The sequence below is a fragment of the Patagioenas fasciata genome, chromosome 1 (genome assembly GCF_037038585.1).
Source record: "Patagioenas fasciata isolate bPatFas1 chromosome 1, bPatFas1.hap1, whole genome shotgun sequence".
Taxonomy (NCBI): Eukaryota; Metazoa; Chordata; class Aves; order Columbiformes; family Columbidae; genus Patagioenas; species Patagioenas fasciata.
Genome location: NC_092520.1, coordinates 144,428,254 through 144,453,097, shown reverse-complemented (window position 1 = coordinate 144,453,097; position 24,844 = coordinate 144,428,254). Strand labels below are relative to the sequence as shown.

Sequence of the window (24,844 nt, the reverse complement as noted above, 5' to 3'; positions counted from 1 at the left end):
TAGCCCAGGAATTCATGTCCTCCCCAACAGTATCATTGAATATTTAAGCAGATCAGTGATTTTCAAATTATGGTTTAGTGGTAAAAACAGCAGCACAGAAGACTGTTTCATCAGCCATACGGATCAGAGAAGACAGAGCATGTCATGGGCTCTGAAAACAGACTAGGCTTTACAAATTTGCTGAAAAAATAAATACTACCTTCTCCAAACAGAGATGTTATGATAACTATTTCTTTCCTTAAATTAGAGCTTAACCATGACACATACAAAAATGTTCGGCACACAGATCTAAATAGTGTTACCTTTACAAATTCCAGTCATCTTTTAATTCTTCAATAGTTATTTACAGTACTTGCCATACCAGAGGAACACCCACCATCTACTGCCAGGAATCATAGAGCATAACCAATAAACACACCACCTAACCGCAACCTCAATGGGAGCCAGAAAGCTTTGCTTGAAGTGCAGACTCGCAAAATTGGTCTTACAGGGGTCACTCTGAAGTGGACTCCTGCAAGTCCCCCACAGCCATCAACAGCAGGCACCTGCATTCATAGTGCAGGGTGGCCATGCTGATGCACCCAGCCCTTTCCCACCAGAAGCGGGTATGCTGCGGGCAGTACCTCCTTGATCCGCTTCACAAGGGCATTCTGATCGAAGGCAACTGCTTCTGCACACTGCTGAAGATGGTCTTGGTACCGGAGACACAGCTGCAGCACCTGCTGGGGGTCCAGCTTTTCCAGTTTGGTGTTGGTTGGAGAGGTCTGCCCACTGAGGAGTCCTACAAGGCAAGGGAAGGACCAGAGTTAATATGACTGTTCGCATAACTAGTTCAAGTTGCAAGACAAGAGGCAGCAGAACAAACCCAGAAGAAAAGCTTTGTAACGGGTAATTAAAAATTAATTCAGGGCCTTTAGCAATGTAATAGTCCAGTGAAGGTTAAAAGTGTGAAAGGCAGGGATTGAAGATTTATGGATGGTTAGGATTTATCATAGAATCACAGAATGTCCTGAGTTGGAAGTGACCCACAAAGATGATCGAGTCCAACTCCTGTCCCTGCATATGACAACCACACAATTCACACCATGTGTCCGAGGACCTTGTTCAATTGCTTCTTGAACACTGTCAGGCTTGGGGCCAGTGTGGTGCAAAGAACAGTTTGCCAAACAGCTTATCCCTCCTTGATAGAACTTAAACACAGACTCTAAATGCACATCACCTTGGTTTTCAGCAATATGCCATATAAAGTGAGTTCTGTTTCTTCTCTACAACCCTAAACTGTGAAAAATGAACCCCCTCCTCATTTCTGGATTCCAGAAGGGGAAGGAGTTGAGATCTGCCTTCCCATTTGGGCTTTGGAGTCAAACTATTTTAGCTAGAATTATGTTGTCAAAAGATTCCCTGCTCCCCTCAAACAAACTTGAATAAAAAATGACCCACCTAAGGTAAATCATTAGGGGTTAAATGTCCATGGTTGGCCTATCTTGCACTTTTAAAGCTTCAGAACCCTTTCATTGTCTAAGATTTTCCTTTAAAATCTCAAGAATTAGCAATATACTTTTTTTTTGCCTATATGGAATCAAGATACTTACCTACTCACATGACCAGGTTTCATAAAAACCTCACCAAAAAAGAGGCATCAGACTTAAAAATGGGACACTGGTAATATCCAGACAGCCAAAATTGTCCAAAGAAGTTTCTCCTGCCCACTGTTTGTTGCCTACAGAGCGCAACTTGAGAACCTTTGCTGAGCTCAAGCATACATGTGCCATACCAACCGCTTTCCCCAAAGCTGCTGGAAAAAATAATGCTGAACTCTAAGGCCAACCTTTTTTTGCTATTTCATTTACTTTCATTTCATTTTCCTTCAGCATTAGCAGAACATTTTTCTTGTTGGGACACCATCTGTGACAAACAGCACATACACACAATCTGCTTTTCCCAAAACATCCATCAAACTATGTAAACTGAATTCAGTGACTGCACGCTTGTGCCCTTCGGGACTCTCAGTTTACAGACAGGAAAAGACATTAAAACAGCAAATGTAAGCAAGTATCACACCAAGCAATTAAAAAGTCATAAATGCCAGTTATTTGGATTGGAAGAGTTCTTCTAAGAATGTACCTCAGTGGGAAATGGAAACTATTTGCATGGCCCCTGTGCCTATTGGAAGCTACAACTGGTGACACCGAGTTCTTGCCAAAACACAAGAACAAGATAGAAACCAAGACATAAGCCAGAAGCATCTTATGAATTTGAGAAAGTTAAACCTCTTTGAAAACATTCGCAGACAGAAATAAAAACAAAACTAGAACAGCAACTTCATCAGATATGATGAAATAGGTTTACTTTTCATCAACACTCAACATTTTATTCTCTCAGGATGCTCTCAATTACTCTTTGCACAAAACCTTTTCTTTCCTCATCTTAAGAGGAAACAAAAAAAGATAATTTTGTTTCACTGACTTGCTGCCCACTACAACTGCACTGTCTTGAGTCGAGAGGTCAGGAGAGGAAACAGACACTTCACCATTTAGTCTCAAAACCCTGTATTAGCAACAGTCAAATTATTTTTTATCTTTTAGAAAGAATAATCTCAAACAAAATCTTAAGTCCAGCAATATCAATTGCACATCTTTCAAGCCTACTTTCAGCTGAAGTGCAAAACTTTAACGAAAGATGGAAGCAAGACTTTTTAAAAATGTGAATGTTACATGTTCTAGTACTTCATCAGTTTGTTAATTCTGATCTATAAAATTATCTTGTCAGGATAAATGTTCAAATAATGTTGTCAACTTTTAATATGTTGAATGTTCACATAGCAATGAAGAGTTCACCATATACCTGAGGCGGTTATCCTGTTTCTGCACTGATCAAATACATGATGCTATCAACCAACTAATTTTCTTTTATTACTGATCTCTCACCAACTTCGAGAGCAGGAAAAAAAACCAGATGCTTTGTAAGAGATCTAATTACCATGAAGTATGTATTTTGGCCAACTCATGTTGCCTATGAGAATTCTGAAGCAGAGCAGGCCAAGGACTGTAAAATGAGCTATAAGGGAACATGCTGCTCAAACTTATGTACTTACAACCTTGTACAGGTTACATAATGCTAAAAGCAAAATTAATAAACTGTAAGGAGCCTCTAATTCACCATCCAGAAAAACACAAACTCAAGTGAAAGCAGGCCATTAACTGTTCAGCTGGAGTGCTTCCATAAGGCAACAAAGCTGAAAGGACAATCCAGTACAAATGTTTGGAGTAGCGATAAAAACCAAACAACATATGCCACTTAAAGATAGACTATGGTATTATTTTGGGTGATGCAGAAGCGAGAAGCCAAAGGAATTAGCTTCTTCAAAGACCCCTGGGATCATGCTCACAATGCCAGAGAACAATTTAGCTCAGAGTTTCAGCTTACAAGAAAGGAAAAAGTAAACAAAAGCATGAAAAAGGCCATGCTGCCTTCCACCTGGCAGAAACACCCATTGTCAAAAAGTTGATCCATCACTTTCTGTTGTTCACAGTAACTACTTATTACCCATGCTATAAATATTAACATTTTCTTAACATAAATATTGCCCTCTACTCTGCTCTCATGAGACCCCACCTGCAGTCCTGTGTCCAGCTCTGGAGCCCTCAGCACAGGAAAGACATGGACCTGTTGGAGCGGGGCCAGAGGAGGCCACCAAGATGATCAGAGAGATGGAACAGCTCTCCTATGACGACAGGCTGAGAGAGTCGGGGTTGTTCAACCTGGAGAAGAGAAGGCTCCAGGAAGACCTCATGGCAGCCGTTCAGTACTTAAAAGGGGCCAACAAAAAAGATGAGGACAGACTTTTTAGCAGGGCCTCTTGCAATTGGACAAGGGGCAACGGTTTTAAACTGGAAGAGAGTAGATTTAGATTCAACATAAGGAAGCGACGTTTTTATGATGAAGGTGGTGAGGCACTGGAACAGGCTGCCCAGAGAATCTGTTGATGCCCCAACATTTTAAGTGTTCATGGTCAGGTTAGATGGGGCTTTGGGCAACCTGATCTAGTAGAAGATGTCCCTGCCCATTGCAGGGGGGTTAGACTAGATAAGCTTTAAAGGTCCCTTCCAACACAAACTATTCTATGATTCTACGATTTTATTAATTCACTGCATTTTATTTTCTACCAAGTCAGTAGCTTTCTTCCAAAAGAGCAGATGGCAACAGTCACCTCAAAACGTCATGGAAGAGAGACTGCAACCACTGAGGACCCAGTGAGGTTTTGCCATGGAAGCCCATGGCACAGAGATATGTAGGGCTGGAGAGGCCACACACCCTGTCCCTCCGTGCCACATAACCCAGATCTCTTCCCTCCCTCCCCTCCCCAGCAGCAGACAGTGAGCCCAAACAAGTTTAATGCAACTCCTCCTCCATGAGCTCTGCACTTAAGAGACAGCAGCATACTTCCCTACACCCATGAAAAACTTGAGACACACAGGAAAAACCCTAAACCAAAACTGAGACACAGAAAAAACCCTAAACCAAAACTGAGACACAGAAAAGGGTAAGGGTTTAAAAAGGGTATTGATGGTGTCCTTTGTGCCTATACTAACAGAAAGCTGAGGAGATATCTAAGAGCATCTAGCAGTTCAGTACCAAGAAAGTTTCATTTTTAGAGAAGAGAGATGGCCAGCACTGCGAACCTCCGGGTGTTATTAAACAACTCTCCTAGTGAAAAATCACTGCTTCCTTCTTAGAGCCTTGTCCCACACTTTGAACTCTCCCCTGAACAGGGCCATCCCTCAGTGACCTGTCTACACACAGCCTGTAAGAGGATATGAGATCATACCTACTGCAACAAAATATTCATTAGGTCACTCTTATAAGTGCCAAAAAGGGGGAGAGAGAGAGAGGTCACTGAGGCGTTCAGGATCACTCTCGAAACAACCAGCACTTGAACCTGGTCACCAGCACATCTCAGAGCAACTAACTGCTGAGCTACCACCTCTTCTTCGCTGAGGAAAGGGAGTTCCTGTGATTCTGTCTGTACAATTGTTACTCCACAGCCCCTAAGAGCACAGTTCTGTTTTAAATGGGAAGAAAACACCACCTACAGTTTTAATTCCTTATTAAATCACATACTCATTTTTCAATCTGTTGGTTCTCTTCCAAAGAGGGAAGCACACCAGGAATCATCCTCTCACTGTCTGAAACCTCGAGAAGAGACTGCTTGGCACATGAGCGATGCAACATACCCCAGTGAGACCAGGAAAGGCATCACGGAGGATGGCATGGCTTGGGGAAAACAAAAACTGAGAAACGGGAGAAGGACTACTGCAGAGCTTCAGTGAATGGACCAAAAATGCTCTGGCAACGGCCAAACATGCACAGTCTTGGCTATCAAATTACACCGCAAGACAAATGAGAAGACAGACCACATCATGTGCCTGCTACAGTGAAAATAAGTCAAGATCTCCCACCTATTCTGGATACATCAGATTCGTAAACAACATGCCCATTAAGGTGATAAACAGCGACTGGGACAAAGAAAGATTCACATTTCAGCTCCTAAATGGTGCTTTAGAAAAAAACAACTCAATGCACCAAGTATGTTGTGCATAGAGAAATATCATATATCCCTACAAGGCTGGCTGACCCACAGACTTAACAAATCTGTTATTGTTTCCATATTCCTTGGCAAAGCAGAGGCATGTTAAAACCATTTTCCTCCTACTTAGTCATCTCCTTGTTGGTTCCAGGTCAACATACACTTCCAACAAATCACATCCTACTGAGCAGGAGAAAGCTGTTAGTTTAAAAAAGCATTTTTATGGTTAGAAGTTAGGGACTTGAAAAAAATGCTTTACATGCTATGCTGATCCTAACAACTTGAGCACTTTTCAATCTGAAAAGTATGAATATTTCTTTTTGATTTCTGTATTTCCATTTCTCAAAACCCTTTTTAACCACTAACAGCAGTCATTACAAAAAGAAAACCAAAAGGTCCAGAGTTGTTAATTTATTGTTACAGACAGTAAAGCACATGATGCGGTGGTCTTGTTACTAATTTTCATGCCAGAAAGGGTTGCTGTCATCAGCTAACCAATCTTCCCGTGGAATGTGAGAGAGGACTTTAAAAGTAACTCCTTATTTAATCAGACCAGAAGCCTATCTTGCCCAGAATACTGCTTCCAACATTTTACAATAGTGAACATTTAGAAAACAACATCTTTATCAGTTCTTCCTTCCTCTTCCACAACCTTCCTGCCTCCAAAAGTTATTAATAAAAATTTCAGGCACAAAATACTGTGCTCTGTGAAGCTAAGATACTTCAATTTCACTAATCCCTTTTGAAAGGTATACATTTATTTCCACACTATCCTCTAGCAATAAGATGCTTATACATGCACAGCGTGAAGAAAATTCTTTCCATTTGCTTTACACTTGCTACTCTGTAGTTGCTGTGCTGTGACAACAGAAAACTATAGAGTGACATGTATTTTCTCCCACGATCTTTCCAAGCTCAAGAATCCCACTGATCGGTCTGCTCTCCCACAGAAGACTTAATTTCTTTTACTACCTCTATCACACCTTCAAACACCTCTAACCTGAGGCCTGACTGCCTTCTTTAAAAGCCAAGTCAGCTCTTCTACGATGTATAATGGTTACACCTCTAACAATCCAGTTGCTTCTGTAATTGCTACCCCTTTGCTGGACCCACTAAGCAGTAGCATCCTTTTATAGAGCGTGCATTGCTGTGTACTGCACGTGTCATCACCTCTTCTCCCGAGAGCAACGCTAAATGAAGCAACAGATTACACACCACAATTAGCAACAGTTTGTCAACTTTACAGAGGTGTTCCCAGTTCTGGTACCTGTTTCTCGAGGTTTATTACGGTGTACATTATCATTTTTTCTAAAATCTCTTCTGCGAGCACTTCTCATTCATCCTCATAAAGAATGATGTACTTCATTTGTACCAAATGCTGATTCAACTGACTGATTTTGCTTTTCTGAAATTCTTCTCTGAAGACAATCCCACCGACTCCTCAACAAGCTTCTGGAGAAGCTGAAAAGCTTGTATTAAGTATATGCTAGCAGAAAGCTGTTTTCAAGGGATTTCTCCTCTGGTCTCCCTGACGATTTCCTGTTTAACCTGCTAGAGTTTCTGAACTTTTCTTCTCACACAATTTTCTTTTCGCCTTTTTTTGTGTGTATGTCTGGATTTTTTGTCTACAGTTCTCTTCACACTGCTTTAGCTACACTGTTTTTCCCTCTTCCACGTTCAAAATCACCTACGCTGCCTGCAACTTACCTTATTTCAGCTGTTCCCCACCTCTCTTACTACCCTCATTGTTTGTGAAACTCCATAAATTTAATCCAAGCCAGTAAAACTTTTTCAGCTCTTCTATTCCTCATTGAATTTGAGGAGAGTATGGTTACTGTTAATATAATAGCATTGAGCCATTTCATTTACCCTCATTAAGACAGCATTAGTTTTAGCTTAAAAAGCACTAGTGTTTTTCAAGTGTCCAGGAATTTTTTCTGTGTTTCAAGAGTATTTTAAAACAATCAACCCCAAAACTTGCCTTATCAAGCATTTCTAAAGCTCTTGTATAGAAGCTCCCCAGCCTGCCCAGCTTCTTAAACAGAGTCTGGCCTCAGCGCCCACAGGTTAACTATTACAGTCGCTTTCTTCTTGCTATGTGCACAGGGAGTTTTGCCAGTATTTTCATGCATCCTAAATACCAAAGAAAGATCCACACAAGAAACAGATGAAATTACATCCCTAAAGACAGAGTCTTCTTTCCTGACCATTACTGTTTGGAGGCAAAATTTGCTATTAGCTGAGGCAGGGATCTCATTTCCATTTATTCTCCATGCAGGAGGACTTTAATATGACCTACAGAAAAGAAACAATTGCACATGTGCAATTGTAAACAGGTGCAGCAGAATAAAAGGCATTAAAATACTTCCAAACAGATAAGGTAATCAGATTTACAGGGCTCTTATGGACTGAATGCTTTTAATTTTGTGTACTTCCTGTCTCATTCTTGAAGACTAGCAAAAGATTACATTTTCAGCAAAGCCTGAAGAATCAAAATAGCTTTGGGGGGGGGAGGGGGGGGTTTGGTTTTGGGGTTTATTGGTGTGGAGTTGTGTGTGTGGTGGGTTTTTTTGTTTATGTGTGGTGTGTGTGTTTTTTAAATAACACCTCAGTTAAGAAACAACAAAATTTATACAATCAAATTTGGAAATCTAGGCTGTCCTTAAGAAGAGTGCATACACATAGAATTAGTAGGAGTAACTGAAGAAAACAGAACTGAAGGAAAACAAAACAAAACCCAAGCCAAACCAAAAAATCACTGCTACTCACCCAGAAATCTTTAAGCTCAAATGTGGATGACCACATGACCTTTTTCACACACCAGTTTATTTTCTAAAAATCTCTACTGATAAAACACCTTGCAATAAAATACTTATTTACTCCAAGACAAAAGCTGGCTTTGTTGACTGTGTATTTTCAATTCCTTTGAACTTTAATGGAGGAACACAATGACTGTAGGCAAACTGAATAGCTATTATGTGAGCAAAGAACATATTTGTATTGTGGCAAGGAATGTTGGCTGTAACAGTAAATTTTCCCTCTATTTCGGAGTCAGTACCATGTGATCATTTACTTCTGCATGGGTGACAGAGGGGCTGAAGACTCATTCTGTCACATCATTTAACAGGCAACTTTTCTGACTGCAGAGCTCAAATATACTCTCAGTATCAAAACCGTGCCTCAGCCTTCTAACACAGTGTAAGCTATTGCCTATAAGACAATACTCACCAAGATATAGAAATCACCTCCCCTTTTGTTCCTCCACCATTTGTCTTAAAAATAAGCCAAACATTAGGAAGATTCAAGACATTTAGGCCTCTATAAAAATGTCGTTTGCTACAATTCTAAGGAGGTAAAAAGTCGACAGTCTTACATATTTCTACCTATTAAGCTCACATAACTTCTATTAGAAGAAAATGTGATTCAGAGGGGGTTTTGTCCTTATTATTACTATTGTTAATTACACTAAAAGGGTATTTGTTTATGATACATTTGCTTTCCTATTGAGCCTCATTTTCGCTCAGGACCAGATCCTGCAAGGATATCTATACCTCACTAAATCTTTCTCCTCTCGCATAGGGATGGATATACGTAATCAATAACGTTCACACAACTTTTTGCACCACTGAAGCTCTCACCTTCTCTGACATGAAGACTTTTGCCTCACGCTTTGCATGATCTATACAACAGTGAGCACATAAGAGCCTGATCATGACCAGGACTTTGAAGACTGCTGCAAAACACAAATGTCTCAGTGACATAAAAACATTCTGAATGAAAATTTGCATTTGAAAAGAAGTAAAGTAGACAGAAATCAGAACTGCTTTCTCATTTGGATGGTCAGAAACCTGAATGACCAAAAGGAGAAAATAGTGCACCATCTGCACGTACTGAGATTTCAGTCTGCAGTTATATAGATCTGCCTCTCTGAGAGTAGGAAAGTGCCCAGTGCCACACCTTCAGAAAGTCACTAACAGTTGCCATAAAACTGGAAGCATGTCTACCGATTCCCTTCTTTTGAAGCTTCAGGTAGGGAAAAAGGTACACAGTATGCTCTGAAGAAAAGCACACAGCTAGACTTTGTCATACCACCACAGAATCACTTAGGTTGGAAAAGATCTTTAAGATTGAGTCCAACCGTTAACCTATTAATGGCACTGCTAAGTCTACCACTAAACTGTGTCCCTAAGTGCCACACCTACGTGTCTTTTAAACACCTCCAGGGATGGTGACTCCACCACTTCCCTGGGCAGCTTGTTCCAATGCCTGACAACCCTTTCCAGGAAGAATTTTTTCCTAATATCCAACCTAAACCTCCCCTAGTGCAACTTGAGTCCATTTCCTCTTGTCCTGTCACTTGCTACCAACATCCTCCATGCTACAACCTCCTTTCAGGTAGTTGTAGACAGCAATGAGGTCTCCCCTCAGCCTCCTTTTCTCCAGGCTGAACAGCCCCAGTTCCCTCAGTCGCTCCTCATCAGACTTGTGCTCCAGGCCCCTCACCAGCTTTGTTGTCCTTCTCTGAACACGCTCCTAAAACCAGCTAAGATCCTATCCAGTCCACCTCCCCACTGATTTTTCATTTCTAGAGCACAGAAGTAACATGGAAAAGAAGCGGTTTTGACTACACAGTTGAAATAGTTTACAGCCAACTTCCTGCAACAGACTCCAAAGCATAAAAATAGTCAAGAGACTGGAAGAACACGTGGGGTAATTCACGTGGAAGTGAGAGATTATGATTTCATGACAAGAAATAAGCTGTATTTACCCCCCTTTTAAAAAAAAAAACACATCAAGAGAGACCCAAAACCAACCATCATCTGATTACATAAGCACATGATATCCACAGGCTACAACTGATTCCATTATCCTAAATACTCTGAAAACTCGAAGGCCAGAAGACAAATGTCATTTTACAAGATGAGGAATTGAGGCACCGAGGGATTAAATTATTCATCTGCGATCACATGGAAATTCCTGACCCTCGGCCTAATGACTTCACCATCAAAACTTCCCTCTCCTTCTGTTACCACCAATCACCAAACAGCAGCAGGGCAGGTGGCAGCAGAACCCACTTCCCTACGGCACCGTCAGCATTGAGCACCGATGCTGTCTCTCCCACTCAGATTCTCAGGTATCTAGTCAAGGTTCTTAAGACGAACAGAACCAAACCAACAGCTTCTTCCCTCTGACCCCCGCATACAAGTTCCACAGAAGAGAAGGCCTGGCTCCCATCTTCCCTATCACGTGCCTCACCCCAGCTCTTGCACAGAAAGCGATTCACTTCGCTAAAACCACAGAGAACTAATCCAGTGGTTTTCTTTTGCCTCTAGGGTAGCAAAAGTAATCAGAGCACCAGGAGATCAAAAACTAGAGCTAGTCCCAGCAGAGGCAGGAGGGAGGGAGGGAGGGAAAGGATAGAAGGCGACTTCTCAGTTTCAGCAACAGCAAGATGTCACTTCAATTTTTATGTATGCAAAGCATTAAAAGAGTCTCAACCTCAACTTTACCTGTTGACCCATATTCCTTGACATAATAGGACCTTAACTACCTTTTGTATCTCACTCCAACTGCAAAGTTGGGTTGAAATTTGACAGCAGATGCAAAGTTTTCTAGTCTGTAGACAGAAAAGGGACAGCAGGAACAAAGAAACTCGATCTCTTTTAAATAAAATTCAACAACAACAACAAAATCTACAAGCTAAAACTCATTTATAATTGATTCTGCTACTAATAATAACGATTAGCGCCATGGAAATTTTTGTTTTGTCTTAAGCAAACGTGCGTGGATATTCATCCACATAACGTAGCTCAAACTAGGAAAAAGAGAAAAGAAACCACACAACAAACAAGACACCACACACACAAATAAAAACTAAACCCACAAACAAACAAACTTAAACACACCAGTGTCTTTTCAGTGGTTTAGAGGAAAGGTGACATCTATAATCACCTCTGAGCACAAGGGCACCCACATGAAGCTGAGGCATGTTTCCTCTTCCACGCTAACCAGCCTGTGTATGCACACTGAGCCGAAGAAGTTCAGTGTGGGCAGAGGACATGGTGCTGCCTTTACAAAGAGGCAAAAGCACACACACACAGGCGATTCCTGTAGCCTGAGTTCACAACCTGGCTTTCTCCATGGTAACGTATGCACATGCCCTGTGCCTGAGACTATGCTACAACAAAAGACAATTTAAGGCAAAATGGGCAGCCACTTGAGGTTCATAGAACCAGATTACATCTACAACATGCCTGTAAATGAGTTATGCTTCTTCACAAGTAACATCTTTTATTAGATTAACTGATATTGCTGACTGCTGGTTTTCTACAACCTTTCGGGCACTTCTCCTCAGTTCAGAGGTCTATTTGAGAGTTTACTGTTCGCAATTTCTTGCCGCAGCATGACAAAGAGCAAAACTGATAAACCAGCCATTTACTTAGAGTGTCAGCAAGTCCAAGACTCCAGCTTTCTTTTCCAGAGATAGAGAAAACCATTTTAAAAGTGGTAGAGAAAACTTTAAAGATAGCTTTACTGAAAGAGATTATTTTAAATAAATAACGGGTTCCACTGGTGAAACATTTTATTGATGCTTTATAATCGCAAACAAAGCACAATGCTGATTCTGGTATAACCATCAGGGTTTTTATTTGGTATGTAGCAGCACTTTTCATGTATTTCATATCATTTTTGCATCATCACAAAAAAAGTAGAAACCTGTGATATTTCCTTCCTCTTTCCTCACAGGGAATTTATGTATCAGACCAGAATACAATCAAGTGTTAGACTTAAAACCATTCACTTCTTTTCCGACAAATGCTATATCCTCAATTACAACTGCTGCCCTGAACCTTAAGGGCTTGAGTGAAGGTACATTGCCATAGTAAAAATAACATCATAGCTATTTGTCCGTTCTTCCAAGAGCACCAAAACATACATTAAACACCCACTATCCAAAATATACTATCGGCACTTTCTGGCCACAGGTACTAGGAACAGTAATTTCTCTCTACTATCAAATTCAGGAAAATACAGTGAAGAACAAGAGTCATTTGCAAATGCAACAGACTTGACATCTTCTAGTTTATCTTCTTGACATCTTCTACTTTATCCTCTTTTTTCACACGCGACCCAACTTAACACTCGGCCATCTCACTAGCAAAGTGGACTGCCATTTCACATCCAAATTTTAATTTGGATTATACATATTTCTTCTCTGAAGGCTTTACCAAGACAACTTGGAATGGCTACTCTACTCAGGAGTAGCAAGGTCCAAGTGGGGCTGATGAAACTTTTTTGAATTATACAATTCATACGTACATAGCTCATATACCATACACTTCACAGAAGTGAAGTAATTGCCCTTTTTCTTCCAACAAGTTTAACTGAACTACTTTGTTTATTAGAATAAGTGGTTAGCTACTAGCTTATCCAACTGAGTGAACGAGAGAGAGGTCTACCTGCCACATTTCTCCAGTAGGTGGTAAGGAAGCACTCCTTTGGGAATCTGGCTGCCCTCAGACAACTAAACTCCTTTCTCTGGCAACCCCACTGCCCAAACAGCACAAAATTATTCAGGAAGAGCCATTTTCTGTTTACCTGATCCTACCATCTGGCATTTCTTCTGTGATCACCTGCTGCCAAAGTCTGAACCAACCTTTTAATTCCTGTCCCAGCTCTCCCACCTGCATTTAAATATTTGGGGTTTGCTCCTACCTTCCCAATTCAAGTTAGCCAAACTCCAGTGCTGTTCTAGTTTTCCGTCTCAGTCTGCTAAACCTTTTCCCACATCCATTAGAACAGATATTAGAAATAACTCAAGGGATACAATGGATATCATTCTCCCAGCAGTATTAGTATCTAAGCAACTATTACTGTACCCAGCACTGTACAGCAGCATAAGGGTATTTTCCATGGCCAGATGGAAACACAGAGCTGGCATGAAATTACAATGACTAAACTTAGTATCCTAAGTTTAGTATATTATTTATATATTTATAAATTTATGTTACACCAATATAAATTAGTATAATATAATTTTGGCATATTATTTATAAATTTATATTAACATAAATTACTTAAAGGTTGAGTTGGGGAAAGAAGGAGGACACAATGCACACACTATTTACTTTTGACAGTGTTTAAAAGACTAAATCACTCAGCTTTGTGGGGCTTATTAGGGCACCTAAAACATTCAACAGTTACACAGAAATAAGTGGCCTGCTGTGTTCTGTATTACCTCCATGTTTATCATCTCCTGTCAAATACTGTCAAGTGGCAAAGTGCCTTGAAGAAAGACAAAGCACAATAAGGAATCCCTAACATGAAGTGTGTTAAATCCCTGGGGCAGGGGGGTGGGGAGGAGAAGAAATTGCACCGCCTTTGGAATAGACAGTTTACATTCCCTTTGCACTTCATTAAATGAACTCACTAGTAAAATATTATGAAAGAGCATCATCTTACTATTAAAATAAGCTGCTACTTAAGCAAGTGTTGAATACCTAATGACAACACTTGTGTGATCCTGTCCTTATAGGAAATCCGTAGGTAAGGGTAATCTCGGAGCACGGTCTTTATCAGCTACAAGTGACAGCAGAGTGTTATTGAGCCTGGGAGCCCCCTGAGCCCCAGCTCCCCAGGTTGGAAGACAATGACTCAAGTCCCAGTGTGGCCATCAGCCCATGGAGACACATCTCAGAAGCAGTCCCGACAGCTTCCACATTCCAGCTCCGCCAAGCACGTGCGTCACTCCCTCTGCAGTTAGAGACACCCAGAATATAACAATTCCTTTCTCCCTCTGCTTAACCCCCCTATAACAGCGCAGCTGTAAAAACATCCCCCCCTTAGTTCATTTTTGTTTGTTTTTCTTTTTTCTTTTTTTTTTTTTCTTTTTTTAATATACAGTCTGCCAATGGTGTGCTCATGCACAGCACGAAGCCATTTCCTACGTTTGTCATGGAAAGCATCAGTCATCTTACAGTAAAATTTCCTCACTGTAACGCTTCTAAATATGAGGTAGGTGGAGTTTTGCTCATCCTAAATCATGTCTCCCTCAAGGTACATTTAAGGTCTGTTACAAGATCTATAAAACCACCCTGTCCCTCTTGAAGAGGGTGCCCTCACAGAACTACATCCTGAGCTGATCTTGGGGCGCTCTGCCACCGAAAATGGGACGAATCTTGATGCTCTGACACCCCTCCTTGCCACACCGGCCAGGCCTCATCCTTGTACCAGTTCTGCTTCCCACTGAGCTCCTCCACAGATGGATTCAGCTCATCAATTGACCTGAAAACTACCCACTTGTCACTATTAGTTCCCCACCAGCCCAGCAAGTCAAACTGGTGCAACACGGGGGCCAACAAGCCTCAGAAGCAGCACAGAACACACAGCTGTAGCTATGTACTTCTTCCTCTCAGCTGTTAGATCCAATTGCCCACTCTGGGCATGAACTGGAGATGGACAGAAATTCTTCCTAAGTCTGGGGCAGAAGCTGGCATGCAAAATTATAGGATTTCACCCCCTGCCCCAGACACAGGACTATAAGCATTCTCTGACAACACTAAGAGAGAAAGAAAAATCTATCACATTATGGATGCGTACATCTCCAGAATACCAACAGCTGGACACTCCTCTGCAACACACTGCTGGGCAGAAAGGCACCTCAAGAAAACCACATTATTCTGTATTTAGACATATAGATATATGTATATACACATGCCCAATAAAGCTCAATTTCTCTTCACTCACCATCTGACACAACAGCTTTGTTTGCAACACTGACAGCAATTCATTTTCATATTCTGTACACAAGGTTCTGACTCCAGATAAGAGATAAAATATCAGGAAGGGATGAGCTGCAAAGCCAAAGACAGCCTTGTTGCCCAGCAAATACTCTTCTTTATTATAAAAACAGAAAGGGGGGAGGGGGAAAAGCAGAATGCTTCCAAATTAAGTGTTCAATATTATAGATGAAAACAATTGAAAATTAAGGATTTGGTGGGCCATTATCTGCTTTTGCTGCTATTTTTAAACAATGGAGGTGAGAAATGATTATTTTTCACTACATTTGGCATCTTTTAAGCTCTTATAATAGTTATGTAATGCAAATTGTAGACTTCCAGCATTCTCATGAGACAGCACAGAAGGCTCTCTGCTTTTAAGATGGCTGTGAAGAAAGGACCACACTCCGATGCTTACAAGTGGTCAGTCGCTGCTGCACTACCCACCAGAGCTGGGCTGCCCTCCCATAGCCATGTAAACAGCCACAGGCTCACTCACCCCCTGCACTGGCATATGTAAGGTCAGGGGTGCCCACCCCCACCCCCAAAGGACTGAGTCCCACTTGGAGCCCAGCACCCCTTTTCCCAGGCTTAGCACTCACACGTCTGTGGGACATACAGGCTGATCCAGCACAAAATTCTTCCCACCTTCAGCAGGACTGTTTGTCCTTGGCACCGTCCCACCCAACCAAAGCACTCGGTGGCTGCGCGGCCACCGAGCCCACCACAATGGGAGGTGACAAGCTTTCAGCAGCAGCCAACTCACACCTTGGAGCAGCAAGGCTGTTACACCGAAATCCTCCCACTTTTCAGTAAGATTCAGAGCCTGGGTACACAGACCAAAAGCACAGCAAGATGTAGCTTCAGCTTAGCCTTCAGAAAACCCCCCATCAGGCTCATTATAATACTGAACCCAGCAAAATACCAAAATCCTACAAACCATAAATGCAAGTCTAAGTGCCCTCTAACTATTATGTCTACCACTGATCCACCGACTGGAAGACAGTTTTGATGTTAGGTTCATTTACAGGATGCAATCTATACTTTCTTAGCTTTCTCATGAAGGTAACAGACACTTAAACTTTCGCTCACATTAGCCTCACCAGTAACATCAGGATGGTTGTACGATGTGCAGCTGTTAACCGAAAGTAGCTGTTCCATATGCCCTGTTGGTATGGGGTCCTACAGAAAAGTAGATCTACTACTGCAATGACTTCAGCACTATTTTTTCAAATCATACAAAAACAGGCTCAGAAGTAGATTTCAGAAAATGGATGCAGAAGGGGATCAATCACAAATTTTATAGAAAGTGTAGGGAAGAACTTTGATCATTCGAGAATCTGTAACCACAGAGGTGACGACAGAAGAACATTTTTTGTTCTCAAATCATGGAACATTTCTTGTCTTCACTAATAAAAATACATAGCAACATGTTAACTCCACATCTCCACTCTAACAAAAAAGTCTAAAAACTACATGAAAACAAACCATGGCAGCGCAGACACGTACACATCTCTTCTTGGGCTGGGGGGAGAAAGAGAATAGGAAAACTAACTCTACAGAAGAAACGAGTGATAGTAACATACATCAGTATCTACCTCCTCTAACTGCCTTACAATTAAGGTACAAAACAATTTAGAACAAGTTAGAACTTCAAAGTCCAGAGCCTTAAGTTCTTACGACTCTCTTAGAAATGCATTAGTACCTTAAATGTTTTCATGCAACCCTCTAGTGAAGGAATATGTGATTCCCACCCCCACCCCCCCTTCTTCTGACTTATTTGAGTGAGAGAAGGATGGCACTTGAGCAGCAGTTAAATGGTTTGTTTGATTCTGATGGCTTTTAGTAAAGGAGTGGCCCACACAACAAACCTGACCGCTCCTCCTTCCCAGCTACACTGCCTGCACTTCTAAACAGCTCCAGCACAAACGCAACAGCTTTTCCTTCTCCAGCCTGCCCTGAAGTCTGATCCGCTGTTCTTTCCTCGTATCCAGAGCTGAGTCATTGCAAAAGAGGGCTGAAGCATGCACAAGTCTAACAAGGTCATTCAACAGAGAGCACGCAAACCTATTCAACCAACGCCGTGCCAGCCGAATTTTTTGAATGAGATAGTGTGGTCTAGCAGGAAGTCATCAAATTGAAAAGTTTCCGGAGAGTCATATATACCTGAAGGAATCGCGTAACAAGAGAGTCAAACGTAAAGCTTTGCCTCTTTGTACTACTTCAGCAGCTTTAAAAGCCTGGCAATGAGAACCAGTTGAATATAAGCTATGTTGTTAAATTTATTTGCAAAGTTTGTGCCCCCAACAATAGAGTTTTTAAAATCCTTTTACATTCTGAAAAATAATGTCCCAATTTTCCACAAGTGCTCAATATCCTGAAAGGCTGTTTGCTAACTACACAAATACCTTAAAGATGTTTGGGTAGCTGTAGGTTGCTTGTAGCAACTTGTATACATGGTAGAGATGAGGAAAGGGAGGGATACAAGACACAGAAGGTATCTCACATCTGTACTGCTCTAAGGCTCATTACTGACACTTTTCCAGCCTAGGAGAGCTCTTTTCTAGCTTAACTTCTGCCACTTTAGAAACAGTTTGTTCTGAACGATAATACATAAACACAAACAGAGCAAACACCACACAACCCCTATTTTTGTTAAGGAAATAAAAAAAGTTATTAGACCAAGTCATATGTTTTAAAAAACAAATAAAAAGCCATGTCACTTCTATGGTCTACAAGAGCATTCATACAGGGGACGACCAGCATTAAGTGTTCCAGTACAGATAGCTCGTCATTGACCAGGCGCTGAAGCTACCAGAGGTCACAAAAGCTGAACTTCTTTAGTCAAGCAAAAATTCCCACCAAAGCCAAATGAGGTTTTGTTGAATAAGGGCCACAGGAATGAGCCCATAGTATGCTCTTGACTGGGAGCAAGTCAAAGCAAATTACGCAACAGCCGTCAGGAATCTGTGCACAGCTCTTCAGAGCTGCAGTGTAGGAGGAGCCCTGAAGCATCCTTAACCTTTGTCTATTTATGTCCCAGCACTGAGACTCCTTCCAACAAAACAAGCCACACTTTTATATATATTTTATTAGCCCAGTTTATAGCAAACAGCACTCTCCTCCTCTTCCTCTTTCCTCTCCCCTCCTTCCCACCCTTCCCTCTCCTTTCCACCCTTCCCTCTCCTTTCCCCTTGCCGTGTTGTGCTGTTTGTGTGGAAAAAAACGAGCTCCTGCTCTTGCCAAGAGTGACATCAACTCATTCTTATCTGGTGATGTCCACCAGAATCTTCCTCTGATAAACATTTGCTCAGTATCAGAGCCCCAAGGTTACTGGCTGCATTTTGTTTTCGTTGTTGCTTGTTTGCTGACACTTCGCTGCTCCTTATACATTAAAATCCTCCCCCAGGTCTTTAACCTGGAGCCAGAGAGAGGCAGCGAACAGGACATTCCTCCCCGCTTACCCAGGCCTTCCCACTGCCCTCTTCCCACTGGAACAAGAGTCTGTTTGTCTCGCTATGAACAATAAAAAGCTGATACTGCGGAGAAGAAAAAAAAGGCAATGGAACAAAGCATGTGCAAAAAGCAATTCAGGAGTCCAGACCTATGGTTTTTGACCTTTATTGTCTCTTTTTTTTGTAAAAATTTTCTTATATTCTCGCGTAGTATGCTCAAGGGTTAGTGAAGAGGCAAAGCTGATTAACTGGCTGAGGTATCGTCTCCTTACACAGCAGCATTTTCCACCAAGACTCAGCAATGTTTGCTCTCATCTGGCATCTATGCTGTCTCATGCTTCTGGGCTCACCCATATCTGACAAAACACCTCAGATGTTTTTCTCTTCTCCTTTCCCTCCTTTTTCCATCCTCTCCTCACAAGCCACCAGCTTTCTGGAGCAAAGGCAAGCAGATGATGCTTTTCTTCATGCACACCCCTACAGCATCTTACCCAAGCTGACATTTGTCTGAAGTACATCAACCTATGCCTTCAGGCAACTAGTACTGAGTGAAATGTATTGCTGTTTGTGCCAGCAACCAGGGGTCCATGGACAATCTATTAAAGCAAGGAGGACAGAAAATTTTGACAAAACCAAAAAGATAGAGTAAAAGTCAAGAGCCCTGAAATGACTAGTAGTGAGCAAAGAATGAAAACAGACACCTTTTAGCTTGGGATGGCTCCTGTCTGTAACTCCACTGAAAAGGAAGCATGCTACAGAAACTTCAACTTACAGGACAACATGTACATTGGATCTACAACTGCATCCTGCCTTGGGTCATCACAGAGGAAGCAAAATCCATTTGTACAGTTTTCCAGAGGGATAGTCTGCTGTAACTGGAAGATGTTCTGGTAGCATCAACCTAGAGACATCCACTTTTCTATTGTAAGAAACTGGTTCTAGAACCTCCTCTGGTGTTCATGAAAAGGTTGCAGCCTTATATGTGACAAAATGAAGGTCAATTACCTTCAGAAAGCAAGTGAAGAAAAACAATTACTTTGAAATGTTACCATTAACACATACTGTACTAGAGCATCAGAAGTACTGAGGTAAACCAACACAAAAATATACTCCCTGCTTAGATGAGTCTTCTAGAATAAAGAAAGGAACAGAAAGGTGATGAGCTGGCTTAAAACAAAGCATAGGAATCCAGTGTTCAGACAGGTCAGTCAACTTGTCCTTTGTCTTTTCAACCTCTCCAATTCTCAGCAGTGCAGCTAAAATCACTTGGATGCAGCCTCTCCTGTGAATTCACAAATGTTAGCAACACCTGCTGTCACAGGGCTACCTGCAGCATCCTCTTACACGACAGCAAACTCTGCCCTTGTGTAGTTTGCCACTATTTTTTATGCTTCCTTTATTACTCCTTTCTATTGCAACCAGAAAATGTTAACAAACAAGATAGTTCCTCCACTCATAGCCTCATTTTCTAAAAGCCTGAACTGATCTCATTGAAGTTCATGATCATGTCAGTGCCCTAAACAACTAGGCAGAGTACAAGTAACAACCATAGTCATGGTCAGGCAAGAAATATGTTCTCAAACAAAGCACAAGGAAGGAACACACAGGCTCTCAAATACACTTTAAACAACAAACGAGACATATTTTAAATCAGTTTCCAGTTAGAAGGTTGCTTATCTTTTTGAAAGATGTTTGGAAAGGTAATGGTCTTATTTCCTCTTTACATAATAGTTCTTCTGAAACTGTAAAATATTAGTAGCAGTTAAAAAAAAAAAAGCCACCACCTAAGACTGCAAATACATATTTTGCCAAGAAGGGTCCAGTAGATTAATCTACGTGCTACTTATTGGAAAGAGAGGAGTGGTCTCAATAAAATGGCCAGCTAAATGAATGGAAATTCTCCTCTTGCCTTGAAGGTCTAATAAGATGGGTTCCATCACTACTATGACAGATTGCCCTCAAGGTTGTCCTGTCACTCTTCATGACTGCACAGCCAGCCAGATGCACCAACATTTCACATAGAAACAACACTACAAATCTATAAATGAGCTTGCAATATCATTCCAGGGAAGCACATGTAAAAAAAGCTACAGAAACGACACATGCCAGCCTTAAAATACAATTTTTTTTTTTTAAAAAAAGTGATTTTCCAGAATACACAAAGCACATTTTTAGCACCAAATACATTACAAGCATTTGCACTGAAGCATATCAGTGGTCAGAGCTTGGGTGGAAAAGAAGGGGGAGAATTTTTTCAAAGGTACAGAAATGTATCCATTTGATACCACCACATCAGCAGCTCCACAGGAAACCCAGCTGATATTCACATCTGTGCTCATTTTAGGGTTATTTTCTAGGGTATTGTAAAGTATATTTGCAGGAGTATTTCTAGTATCTGGAAATGGGATGTTTGGTCACAGAAATACTAACAGGGACACAAATTCCCAAGTGACCTTGACTATAATTAATGATCTAATTATAGTGGCATTTGCCCTACCAACACCTCTCTGTGAGTCTCTGGCTGTTCTGTCTCAACAGATACGTCGACTGCAGAATCTGCCAAGAGCTGCCCTCTCAGCAAGATAAACCCCTCTGCAAGAAGAGAGGTGACAGCTGCAATACAGGAATTCATATGCCTATGAAGAAAATAAACACTTTTTCACGGCAGGAAGGAAAAAAAACCCAACATATAGCAGTGCTGTCTCAGGGGTTTAATTAACTTAGGAGGAACACTGATAACAAGGCATCTTATCAGGAGCTTTGCTTTCAACAAAACCAATTAGTATCAGCTTAAACAGAACAAGCTGATATAAACGTGTACATAACGTGCATAACCTTGAGGTTCACAATGCCTAATAATTAAGTACTGGATCATTTCCCATACTCAAGAGACAAAAGTTTGTATAAATCAGTAATAACCAAAGAAAAGTTGTTCTACGGGGACAAGAAGGGTTTGAATCCAGCACATAGCTTTCAGTCAGTTGTCCTTGTGAAACTGAGCCATGGGAAGGCTCAGGGTTTTTTTGCAGTTTTTTTAGATCTCCAGTCCAGATTGTGAATTTTACCTTCTTATCATCTTATTTTTCTTTAAAAAAATAAAATCAAAATAAAATTAAGAAATCAGAGCACACTTCCAAAGACTCTTATAGACAAGGGAAAATCTAAGCCATAGCTAATTAGCAGAACTCACTTCCACCCCAAACTGTACCTACACACCTCCTTTCCTTTCCCTGTTCTTCTGCAGCCTTCTCTGTCTGCTTTTCTGCTACTATTTATTTTTAATCTCCAGTTTCCAGCAATATTTATCTGGATTTTTGAACTAGTAATAGTTTGATGGATCCTTATTTAGTGATAGGGTTCTTAATGTCATATAACCTCTAAATAGGCTAGAAGAGCAGAAAGTGAGGTAGACTGAAAACAGGTCAAGCTGCTGGGCTCAAAGGGTTGTGATACATGGCATAAAGTCCAGTTGGAGGCCAGTTACTGGTGGTGTTACTGCGGAGAGCAATACTATGGCCAATATTGTGTAACACGTCCATTAATAACCTAGACGATGGGATAGAGTGTACCCTCAGCAAATTTTCAGAGCGTACAAAACTGGGAACAGCTGATAATGCCAGAGGGTTCTGCTCCCATTCAGAGGGACATCAAGAGGTTGGAGAAATGTGCTGACGGGAACCTCATGAAGTTCAACAACAAGAAAAGCAGAGTTCCACACCTGGGGAGGAATCAGCTCAAGCACCAGTACACGCTGGAGGTGACAGGCTGGAAAGCAGCTTTGTAGAGAAGGACTTGAGGATCCTAGAAGACAAGCTGAAAGTGAGGTGCGGCACGCCTCTGCAGCAAAGACAGCCAACAGATCCCAGGCTACACTGGGAAGAGTTGCCAGCAGATCCTTTCCTTCTGCTCAGCACCTGGGAGCCACCTCTGCAGTATTATGTCCTGTGCTGGGCTTCCCAGTATGAGAGAGACATGGATATATGAGCACAAGTTCAATAAAGGACCACAGAGATGATTAAGGGCCTACGGATCTGTCATACAAGGAAAGTTTGAGAGGGCCGGGGCTGTTTAGTTGAAGGGGAGTAAAGAAGATAGGGCCAGGCTCCTCTCTCAGGGGTATGCAGCAAAAGCAGCACAGGTAATAGAAACAAATTGAAATAGTGAAAATTCAACATAAACCTGAGCTTTTTTTTTTTTCTCTTCACTATGAAGGTGAAGATCAAACACTAGAACTGGTTATCTGGAGAGACTGTGGAGTCTGCATCCTTGGAGATACTCAAAAACACAACCAGATACAGTCCTAAGCAATCTGCTCCAGCTGACCCTGCTTTTTGAGTAGGGGTATTATTAGATTAGGCTGTCACCAGAGGTACCTGCCACCCTCAAAGATTCTGGGCAAAGACAAAAATTAGAATTCCTAAGGGAAGGCACTGATGTCTTGCAAACGGTGCTTATGTAATCCCTAGGACTACATTATAAAACTACTTTGCATGTTACCCCTTTGCAGTAGGCTCATACCATATCCTTTTGACTGAAAGCTACAAAGAATTACTAGCAGAACAGGACTTAGTCTTACTTCCCGCTCTGACCTGGTGCTTGCACTATGCCTCTTTTATCCCACTTGGTTAATATAAACTAGGCAAGTCTAGAATCATAGAGTTATAAAATGTCCTGAGTTGGAAGGAACCCACAAGGATCATCGAGTTCAACTCCTGTCCCTGCATAGGACAACCCCACAGTTCACACCATGTGTCTGAGGGCTTGCCCAGTCTCTTCTTGAACACTGTCAGGCTTGGGGCTGTGACACCTCCCTGGGAGCCTGTTCCAGTGCTCCACCACCCTCTGGGGGAAGAATCTTTTCCTCATGTCCAACCTAAACCTCCCCTGGCACATCTTCCTGACATTCCCTTGGGTTCTGTCACTGGGCACCAGAGAGAAGAAATCAGCGCCTGTCCCTCCTCCTCCCCTTGTGAGGAAGCTGTAGATCACAATGAGGTCTCCCCTCCATCTCCTCTTCTCCAGGCTGAAGAAGCCCGGTGACTTAAGCCACTCCTCATATGGTTTCCCCACTAAACCCTTCACCAACTTTGTGGCCTCCTCTGGACACTCTCTCCAGTAGCTTTATATCTTTTTTATTGTGTGGTGCCCAGAACTGCACCCAGTGCTCCAGGTGAGGCTGCACCAGTGCAGAGCAGAGCAGGACAATCACCTCCCTCGCCCGGCTGGCAGTGCTGTGCTGGATGCACCCAGGACGCAGTTGCCCGCTTGGCTGCCAGGGCACTGTTGGCTCATGTTCAACTTGCCATCAATCAGAACCCCCAGATCCTTCTCCATGGAGCTGCTCTCCAGCATCTCGCCTAGTCTGAGTTAGAGGAGACACAGCAGCAAGGAGTACTCTGTTTGCATTCTGGTGTACAGCAATCACTGTCTGCAAACATAAAATGCACATGTTTCTTATAACATGAAGGAATGCTTGTGGATCACTCAGGCCAATTGAGAGCATCTGAAATTCACTCACTGGGTCAAATTCCTTTCCTAGTTACTGAAAAATGAAGCAACATTATTGTGGTTGGGATACGAATTTTAGGCTATTGTAATTACTGTTGTATGTGTGAATGTACGCACACACCCACCCCACATGTTTAGACTCAGTGCTACTCCCATAACTGCACTGCAAGTTTCACAACATGTAGTACCTTTTCTCACAGCATTAGCAAAGTTGTAGGATTATCCTCTGAACGTCTAGATATCCTGGCTACAGAGATCCTGGAAACATATGTTCTTTTCATACTTCTTCATTTGTCTTTTGATTTTTTGTATAAAAATCACAATTCCTAAGTGTTAATATTTGTGGTTTGCATGCAACTCTTCAGTGGCAGCTGTCATTCATCCAGAACACTTCAATCTTACTCTTTACCTAGAGATAACCAAAGTAAACACAGGTGTTTGAACTTATAATTCCTGTGATCCCCACCTAAGTTCTTAAAAATCATGCATGACTACCATCCAGAACTGTGGCACAC

The 24,844-nt window shown here is 41.7% G+C and overlaps 1 protein-coding gene across 3 annotated transcripts in view; it reads right to left on the bottom strand.

Moving 5' to 3' along the window:
• The window catches only part of BORCS5 (BLOC-1 related complex subunit 5), a 74,795-nt gene that overhangs the window by 22,444 nt on the left and 27,507 nt on the right, over nucleotides 1-24,844 (bottom strand). For all 3 annotated transcript variants that reach the window (XM_071816902.1, XM_071816899.1, XM_065845285.2), the window contains exon 3: nucleotides 624-781. In XM_071816902.1, the coding sequence (XP_071673003.1) occupies nucleotides 624-781 (158 nt within the window). The remainder of the gene's footprint in view (nucleotides 1-623; nucleotides 782-24,844) is intronic.